At 35.3% G+C, this 9,767-nt stretch overlaps 1 protein-coding gene across 1 annotated transcript; it reads left to right on the top strand.

Moving 5' to 3' along the window:
* The first annotated feature begins 3,168 nt into the window (after positions 1-3,168).
* LOC109504842 (indole-3-pyruvate monooxygenase YUCCA6) lies at positions 3,169-9,136 on the top strand. The gene is made up of 4 exons (XM_073247892.1): positions 3,169-4,034; positions 4,523-4,771; positions 5,305-5,427; positions 8,784-9,136. The coding sequence occupies exons 1-4, from the start codon at positions 3,321-3,323 to the stop codon at positions 8,943-8,945; spliced, it is 1,248 nt and encodes a 415-aa protein (XP_073103993.1). The 5' UTR covers positions 3,169-3,320; the 3' UTR covers positions 8,946-9,136.
* Positions 9,137-9,767: the final 631 nt, after the last annotated feature.

The following is a 9,767-nucleotide window of genomic DNA, read 5'->3' as shown; positions in this document are numbered from 1 at the left end:
TTGATCCATCTTGAAGTATTATGTTATTTACTGGACTAGAGTAGCTCATTATTATTCTTTTTTTATTTTTCAGATTTTAAAATTTGGAGGAGCATGCTAGTTTGTCTATAGCACTTCGGAGATTTTAATTTGCATAGATTAAGATTATCTTATTATTGATATAGAATTATTATGAAATAGTTAGATTTGTTTTTTAGATAGTCTTGTATGTCTTTGAGGTCCACCTCGTAGGCATGCAACATCTATTACATGCTCAGTTTGGGGCACGGCACTTAATCTATCTAACAATTTTTCCAAAATTTATGGATGTGTGCCAGAAATCCCATGACATGATAGGATAACACCACCATGTGCGCAGACTAGCACCAAGGCAAGGGAAGTCCAACCATATGGTGAAATTTAATGATACCATATGGGCTTCCATATGGTGCATTGCTTGAGCTCCATGGCTGGGAGCAATGAGGCATGTAGTTCTGGTCAAGGATAAGAATAAGGGAACCAAACAAACTGCCAAAGTACAAAAGGAAGTACAGGGTCCTTTCGGCTTTTTCTTATTGGATCCTTGCTATCAGATTTGGAATTCAGCAGCTAGTGGTACGCAATCACGTGAATTGAAATCTTAGTGGTAGGACCCTAGCTGGACACTTCCAGTTTAAAACAAAAAAATGCGCACATGTTAATGAAGCATTTCAAAGGTGTGTTCAGGCACAAAGTGAGATAGCTCATAACTTTATCTAATTGCGAATATTTAGATTCAAACTATTGGAAAAGACCATGTCGTTCTACCGAAGCAGGACTCTTAAACTTATTTCATCTTGATAAAATATCTAACATGGATTCTTCCATGAAACTTTTCTGCTCTTCCATGTTTGTCGGAGAACTAACATTCCACCGCCCATCTGACTTGGGAGTGGAAAAGATCACACCCCAAACGAAGAAAAGATATCACAGATTAGGATAAGTTGTGGATTAGGTCATGTATAGGCACCTTCTGGAAACCAATATCTAATACGGAAAGAGATTTTCTACGCGAAGAAGGCTTACCAACTACCGCATATTGTTTACTGTTTAATTAGCAGGAGAACCACTTCATCTAAAACAAATAAAATTTGGTGTTTTATTTCTTTTGGTAACCAAATAAAAAACAGATAAAATTTGGTTGATCACGTCGCAATCCTTACCCCTCCCCCAACACATATACAACGAAAATATATATATATTTTTGGAGATATGCACAAGGAGCTAGATGCTATTTCTAGAGCTAAAAATATACTGGATAGGGATTGGATACTAGTATATCCATACCTATATTTATTTTATTTAATAATATAGATATTAATTATATATAAAAATTTATATCCATATTTATTTTAAATGAATATGGTTACAAATCGGATACCACAAATATGGATATAAATATAGATCGGATGATTAAACTTTATAACCATACAAATAAAAATATTATTAAACGGATGTTAAATCAAGTTAATAACATGTTAATATGATTATTTATTTTTTTTATAAATTCATGAGTGCTATATAAAATTAAATAAAATTATAAATGAAATTAAATATTTAAATACAGATTGGACAATTGTGTATCCATATTCATATCCATTTTTCTTTGACGAATATGGATTCGGATATGAATATTAGTTGGATGTTTTATTTTTTATCTATATTTGGATAGATTTGGATACGAAAATAAATTTGTATGGATATTATCGATTTTATTTTTATTTTTAATTATTTTTTATATAAAATAAATATATCTTCCCTCGTACGAATCCACCGTTTGATTGTGCAAAGGATGTTTTGAGATGCATGTAGATGGGTTACTAAAAGCATGCATAATGCTTTGAGATGTGAGGGATACAATCCGACGGTCACGTCACGAAAGAAAATCAATCGTGACCAAACCCACTAGATGCTAGGCATAAACAGTTTATCAAATGTAGTTCTTATTTTTTGCATAAAAAATGTAGCTTTTATTTTGATGGAATAGAAACTTAGATGTGATATTGCCCACTTGTCCACACCCCACGTCCCTCTCCCCCGACCCCAACTCAGAGAGAGATAGAGAGAGAGATGGAGTGACAAGAACGTCATTATATATCCTACTAGCTTCAAGCTTATACCTAATCATTGTGGAATTTAGGTAGCATGGGAAGTGATACCCCACATTTCTCTCTCATCCAGACATGGACCATTGCATATATAGATATATACTACCAAAATTCAACTAAGTACCCAAAAGGAAAATTAACGATTAGAAATGGAGATTTATTCATCATCACTTATGCTCTATACTTAATTCTCCTAAGCAACCAAGTCCGAAAAGTACCCTGTGCAAAGGTGGGGAGAAAAGGATATACACATAAAAATGGAAAACAATCGTTGGATTACAAGTAGAAACCTTGTCTAAGTTCCAAGCCAGTCACTTCTTCTCTGAACACCATCCGGTGGCAGATTGGCTACTCTGACGTCCAACTTGTTTCTTTTTGTATTCTTCTGTTAATTTGGCTGTCTTCATATAGGTTTTCAGCATATATCCTCGTCAGCAACATAGCACCAGCTTTATCTGATTCATAGCCACTTGTTTTCATCTCCACCTACGCTGCACAAAAATCCAGCTGCCCAACCTCCATCCTCTCCATCTCTTCTTTATTCCTCTTACTTGTTTTATTCCTCCGTATTCCCATAGAGAGTCAAATTCCTATCAATAGGAGGCCATAACCCACCCTTTCCTTTGCAACGTCTTCTTCACCACATTAAAATAATCCCATTACATTTAAACTCTGCTTCAATTTCTGCTATTTATATGGATGCTCCTCGACTGCCATAGCTAAATAAACCACATAAAAGCCATTTCTTATCTTGAACGACTCCGGTGTTTGTTCAGACAGCTCTCTACTTTGCTCTAATCTCCATAGTACCAACCACCAGACTCCAAGCTTAACTATAGTTTCTAAGTTTCATAGTGGTCAAGATTCCCTGCAGGATCCCAACTTGATTACTCCTTTGTCAGCTGGCTGCAGCGATTGCTTCTGTCGAGTACCGTTACATTGCCAACTTTGTCGTTTCGAATTCTTATGCGATCGATATATATATATATATATATATATATCTTGTGCTCCTATTTTGCTTATTCATGAAGTGAAAGAAATGTATATCGAAGACCTTTTGCCACTTTTCTCGTGCTCTTTATCCTCTTAGAGGATCATATACCAAAAACTACCCGAATAACTTGAGGAATATAGACCGAGATATTTGCCAGTATATCATCTACCCCTTCGTCAAGCTAGCTCTGCTATTTTTTCATGACAATTAGACTAAGGAGAGCCCTGGTGCAGTGCAAAGTCACTTCAGTGAAGCAAGACTCATCTCTCATCCGGGAAATCAAATTTTATGGTCCACTGATGAAATCGAATCTAAAGCAGGTTTGGGTGACCGGGCCAATAATTGTAGGAGCTGGACCTTCGGGCCTGGCTACCGCAGCATGCCTCAAAGAGAAAGGTATCCCTTCCTTGATACTTGAGAAGGAAAACTGCATTGCCTCATCATGGAAGCTTAGGACTTACGACCGCCTGAAGCTTCATCTCCCCAAGCAATTTTGTGAACTACCTCTCATGCCTTTCCCACCAGCCTTCCCAACATACCCAACAAAACAGCAGTTCATAAGCTACTTGGAAGCCTATGCTGAGCATTTCTCAGTAAAGCCCTTGTTTGGAATGAAGGTACGATGTGCCGAATATGATCCAAGCATCGGCTTTTGGCGGGTGGAGGCCAATAACCTGGAATTCATATGTCGATGGCTCATAGTCGCAACGGGGGAGAATGATGAGGCCATATTGCCGGAGATCACCGGGATGTCAGAGTTTCAAGGACAGGTCCTGCACACCAGTTTCTACAAGAATGCAGATGATTTTAAAAGGAAGAAGGTTCTGGTGGTGGGTTGTGGAAATTCGGGCATGGAAGTTTGCTTGGACCTGTGTAACAATGGAGTTCAAGCCTCTATGGTTGTTAGAGATAAGGTGAGTACTCTGATTTGTTCTTTTCTTTTGTTTATTTTCTACTTCTCGTCTCTGTTGATTTCGGCCTCCCCTTTGCTTTTTGTAGTCTCCACGGCCATTTGACTCTATTCGCAATATCCTATACTCTGTTTATCTCAACATTTTTTTTCGATTTTTCACATTATTTGTTATTATTGAGATTGAATTCATCTGAGTTGTTGCCTTTTCTCACTCCACTAGCTCCATATAATTTTTATCATTTTCTGTCACTGATATACTGTCAGTTTCACTTAAGAAATTCACCTTTTTTAATATGATGTTATTTGTGTGCTGTTTCATTAATCATTTTCTTCTTTTAATGATGTGGTGTTCTTGTTTTCCTGATTTTTTCTTTCCTTATCTTGTTTGAAAATCTCTTTGACATGGTTTTCATATTCTGAATTCATTCTGCATGTTCTTAACCGCTTACAACACTAACCATGTTATTGCTTTCTCCATGAATCTTGCAGTTGCACATCTTGCCAAGGGAAATACTGGGGATTTCAACCTTTGGGCTGTCCATGTGGCTGATCAAATGGTTTCCTATGAAATTGGCTGATGAGTTCCTCCTCTTATGCTCGTGGCTGATTCTTGGGGATACAAAGAAATATGGGCTCACTCGACCCAATATTGGGCCCCTGAAACTAAAGATCACCACTGGGAAGACCCCGGTTCTAGATGTTGGTACTCTCTCAAAGATCAAAAATGGCCAAATTAAGGTCTTGATCATCTAATTCTTCATTTCTCTTTCGTTTTCTTGCTATACATTTCCATGCATGGTTATGTGATTCTTTTCTTAACACTTGCATTCAGTATATTAGGTTTCAGGTCTTCATCCATTTATCTTTATGTTTGATGTTTCATGAAAATTTGACTGGCTTTCTTAGCTAAACATATCTGACTAGCGGGGCTGAAAAAGAAATAAAGTTAAATGAGAGGCATACATCGTTGAATAATTTCTCAAAAATATTAGGCTAGCAAATGTGTTTAGTTTGTAGGAATCCATGCAAACTTGTTCATTATTATATATAAAAATCCAAGTAATAATCAGATGATGATTATGTAACTGTGATGTGAAAGGCTATTCATTCACCTGAGCCAAGGTCATGATAACTTTCCTTTGGTTACTAGAAGCTGGGATATGAGAATAAGCCAGATCCATACATGATGATCATTTGATTAATAAACAGACCGAGCTAATTGAATTGGCCTTTTCTTTTCTTGGTATGCATATCTCAGTAGTTGATTGCAGGTGGTCCCTGGCATTGACTGCTTTACGCATAAAGGTGTGGAATTCGTGGATGGCAAACAGGAGGACTACGATGCAGTCATCCTAGCAACAGGCTATAGAAGCAACGTAGCTTCATGGCTCAAGGTAAAGATGACCATCCAAAACTACAAGACATAGTACATATTTAGTGTGAAAAAAATATGAAGGCATATTCTATGCTCAAGCTTCCTCAAAAAAATATTCTATGCATGAGATACAAAAATATGGTGATCATTTGTCAGAGCAGTCTCCAAATGCTTAGGTTAGATTCATTTTTTCCTTTCATTTCGGTGAAAAGTAAAAGCCTAAGTGTGGTTCGTCCATATGAGATATGATCAAAGAGAAAAATGCGGTGGAGCTCTTTAGGAATTCTGATATAACAGGACCAGGGTATGTTCTTGCAGTTTGCTTTAATGAAAAGGACAAGCAGAAGAGACATGGTCAAGATGGAGACAATGTGATCGAAATTTGCAGTGAGGAAAGTTAATTAGATGCATGCTAGGCAAAATGTTTCTTCATATCAAGACCATGGACACAAAGGACTTTGAATGATATATAGTAAAGCTAAAGAGTCAGCCCAGTCAAGTTCGTACTTGTATGCAAAGCCACATAGCAAGTCACAAAAACCTAATAAGACCATGAGTGAGGCAGCTTGGTTGCAACACTTGGTTGTTCTTTTTTTTTTTTACCTTTTTTGGTGAAGTTACAAGAACTAGGAGTCAAAAGAAAAAGAGAGAAATATAGAGAGGACTAAATACAGTAGGAAAAGAACAAGAAGTCTAACGTAAACAGCATTTAATTTTATGCTAAAAAAATACAGCAATCTATAGGTATATATCATTCTCATACAAACTCATGCAGTGCACGTGGGCAGATTACACTTTTGAAATCAATAAATGTAACATGTGCCCATCATGATATTCCCTCTATGATGGTATAGATGACAAGAGAGAACAACATAGGTCATGATTGGTGCACGCGAAGAATCCTTGTCCATCTGCAATATTAAGGCAGAAGCATGGGCAAGAGCAATGACATATATATTAAAAAAAACACATCCTCCAGCTTTGACAGTGATTTTGGGCCAAATCATTGAGATCAGAGTCTTCCCCGAAGTACCCTGTAGACTGCTGTTTATGGAATGCTGGGCGTCGGTAACGTTCCATCTCAAGGGAACAGTAAGATGGTAAGATGGGCCACAGCAAGAAGAAAAGGATACACCTGAGCTGTGGTCCTTTAATTATTACATCCAGAATGAGCAATCATTACAGAGGGTGGAAAAAACTGACATCCTACAAACGATTTCAGCTTCAACAACGTCTGTTCACGTTAAATCCCACCCTGTACATGGTCCAGGGCAGCAATCATTCACGTGGACCGAAAACTACCCCTTGGACCTGGTGTGGCCTCACTTGCTCATTCTTACACTAGATCTCATCACAATCTCTCTCTCTCTCTTTCTCTCACGCGCGAAAGCGATTATATATATATATATATATATATATATATATATATATATATATATACATACATACATATATATGTATGTACATGCATACAGATATATACATATATATATGTATGTATGTACATACATATATGTATATATATATATACATCCATATATATGTATATACATACATACATATATGTGTGTGTGTATATATATATACACACACATATACGTATATATATGTAGAGAGAGAGAGAGAGAGCTCATATATAGATATTCACATAACAGTACAAAAAGAGTCAGTCCACGTAGACAAACTTGAGACTTAGCATCGATAATTTAAATCATTAGATGTAATTTACTATTTTTAAACTGCTTACGATGAGCAAAATATATGATCTTTGGAGATCCTAGCTTATGTATCCGGTGATCAAAAATATATATTCTTCATATTATTTAAACTATCCATTTTTGAGCAATAAATATATGAGTGATTCATATGCTAAGGATTTCCAAATCATTTTATTCTTTAACATTAAGTAATTTACAGATAATAGATCATATGACAGTAAGCAGTTTACATATATAGTAGATAATATTTTACAACTACAGATCTCCAAATCATTTTATTTTATGATAGTAAGTAATTTACAAATAATAGATTATATGATAGTAAGTAATTTATATAATAGATCATATTTAACAACTCGAATGATCAAACACATACACACACATAAAGAGAGAGAGATATATATAGCTATGCTTGAGTAGATCTTCATTTAAATCTCATCCAGTCTGAATGTTTAATATTAATGATCTAAATTATTGAATATAATATACTATCTCTAGACTACTTATATACTAAAAATTATATGGTTGGAGATTTTTAGCCTCTACATCAGGTGTTTTTTTTCCTAATGTAAAGGGATGGTGTTAATCCCTACCTGAATATTATTTTATAAATTATGCAATATAGATACAAGTTCAAAAAGGAGAAGGCAGCGTGCGTGGCCAAAGATTCTTCGTGCCTCAAAGTGAGGTGATGAGGTGACCACGAGACAAGCTTGTCCTTCTCACAGTCAGAAAAGCAAAACAAATTCCTTCCTAGAGGAATGAACCAAAAGGTAGTTTGTTGTGCGAAAAGGGAGTTTGGATGTTTGTCTTTGCTCCAAAACCACACATATGTATTAAGTGGTTGAAAAACATGTTTTGCTTTATGCTATTTAAATTATCTAATTTTTTAATCATTTGATATATATATATATATATATATATATATATATATATATATATATATATATATATATATATGTATGTATGTATGTATGTATGCACAAATGTATATACTTACGTATGTATGTGCATGTATATATACATATGTATGTATGTGCTTGTGTATATGTATGAATGTATGTAAGCCTGCATGCATGTTAATATGTATTGAGCAACTGTATCTAACTAATTTCTTCTCACAGAGAGAAGTACTTCAATGAAAAAGTTGCTTTTCAGAGGAAACCATTTCCTAACAGTTAGAGAGGAAAGAATCAACTTTATGTGATACGATTCATCAGTAGAGGATTATTAGTGTCTTCCGTGGATGCCCATGTGATAGCATAGGACAATGCTTGCCAATGGAGCTCTATGACCAAGAAGTATTTGCTTGTGTGTACACACACAGAGAGAGAGAGAGAGAGAGAGAATTGGTTACACTCAAGAGAGATCTCTATTTGGATTTAATTAGATTTATATTGGATGACGAAGGTCTAACATCGATGATTTAAGCTATTGAATATGATCTACTATTACTAAACTACTTAACTACCAAAAATCATGTGATTTGGAGATAGTCTACATGTCAAGTGGTGAAAAAATATGTACTGTTTCATAAATTTAAGCTTACTTGATGTATGTATCTGCATATGCATGCATGCATGTGCGTCAATATGTAAGCCTGCATGCATGTTAATATGTATTGAGAATTTGTATCTAACTGTTTTCTTGTCATAAGGAGGGTTTTCCTCACGGTTGGAGAGGAAAGAATCAACTTTATGCGACAGGGTTCACCAGGAGAGGATTATTGGGATCTTCGATGGATGCCAATAGGACAGCAGAGGACATTGCCCGCCAATGGAATTCCAAGACCAAGCAGCATCTTCCTTTGAAGTTGTAGGTAGCAGAAAACGACTGAAGCTTTTAACTTCCATCCCTCCTGCTGAGGTGAAAGGTCTATTATGACTCATGGTTCTCACCTTCCTGTCTTTTGGATAATGTACTACTGGAATTTCAGAGAAGCAACCAAAGTTCATTACTTTCATTCGGAGATTTTAACAAAATTATAATTAAGCTTTGATCTACTGTATCTTCGAGGGTTCAATGTGTATTACTTACATGTATTAATTTATGAACCAGCCTTATCAGTGCAAGATGATCTTTTCTATTGATTAAGATGACTCTTGGTAATTAATGGCAAGCCATTGGTACAAGCTTTTTCTTTTCTTTTTTTATTTCCTCAAAAGAATAATACAAGCTTTCCTATGTTAAGTACTTATATGAGACCAATTTTCTACATGATTAACAAAAAATATAATTTCTAATTAATTAGTTGTTCTATCCTGACATATTATGAATTACAAAATCTAACCTATAACAAGAAACTACTGGAAACAATATGAGATCCTCCTCAGAATCCTTTATTCCCTCTTAATTTTTGAGCAATATGCCACTTTTGCTATTATTTATTGCATACAATCAGTTAGTGGCTTATTAAATTCATGGCATAATGAATCAAAACATATGATTCATCCAAGTTTGAAAGCATTCAATCTTCCATTTTCTTTAAATATTTTTATCAACTTTTTTGTGTCCACCGCAAGATGCCAATTGTGACTCAAGAACATAAAGCTTAAATACTAATTGAGCAGAAAAGAAGCTAATACTCAATGATCAGGCAAGTTATGTTCACGCAACCAAGAACAATAAAAAGAAAATGGAG

This window comes from Elaeis guineensis, chromosome 13 (genome assembly GCF_000442705.2).
Source record: "Elaeis guineensis isolate ETL-2024a chromosome 13, EG11, whole genome shotgun sequence".
NCBI classification, from domain to species: Eukaryota; Viridiplantae; Streptophyta; class Magnoliopsida; order Arecales; family Arecaceae; genus Elaeis; species Elaeis guineensis.
Note: the sequence above shows the minus strand (reverse complement) of the source record. Positions and strands in the feature narration are given on the sequence as shown.

Coding starts and splice junctions, on each gene's coding strand:
- LOC109504842 (XM_073247892.1), top strand. CDS start 3,321: ATGACAATTAGACTAAGGAGAGCCCTGGTGCAGTGCAAAGTCACTTCA. Junction 4,772..5,304: donor TCAAAAATGGCCAAATTAAG/GTCTTGATCATC, acceptor AGTTGATTGCAG/GTGGTCCCTGGCATTGACTG. Junction 5,428..8,783: donor ACGTAGCTTCATGGCTCAAG/GTAAAGATGACC, acceptor TCTTGTCATAAG/GAGGGTTTTCCTCACGGTTG.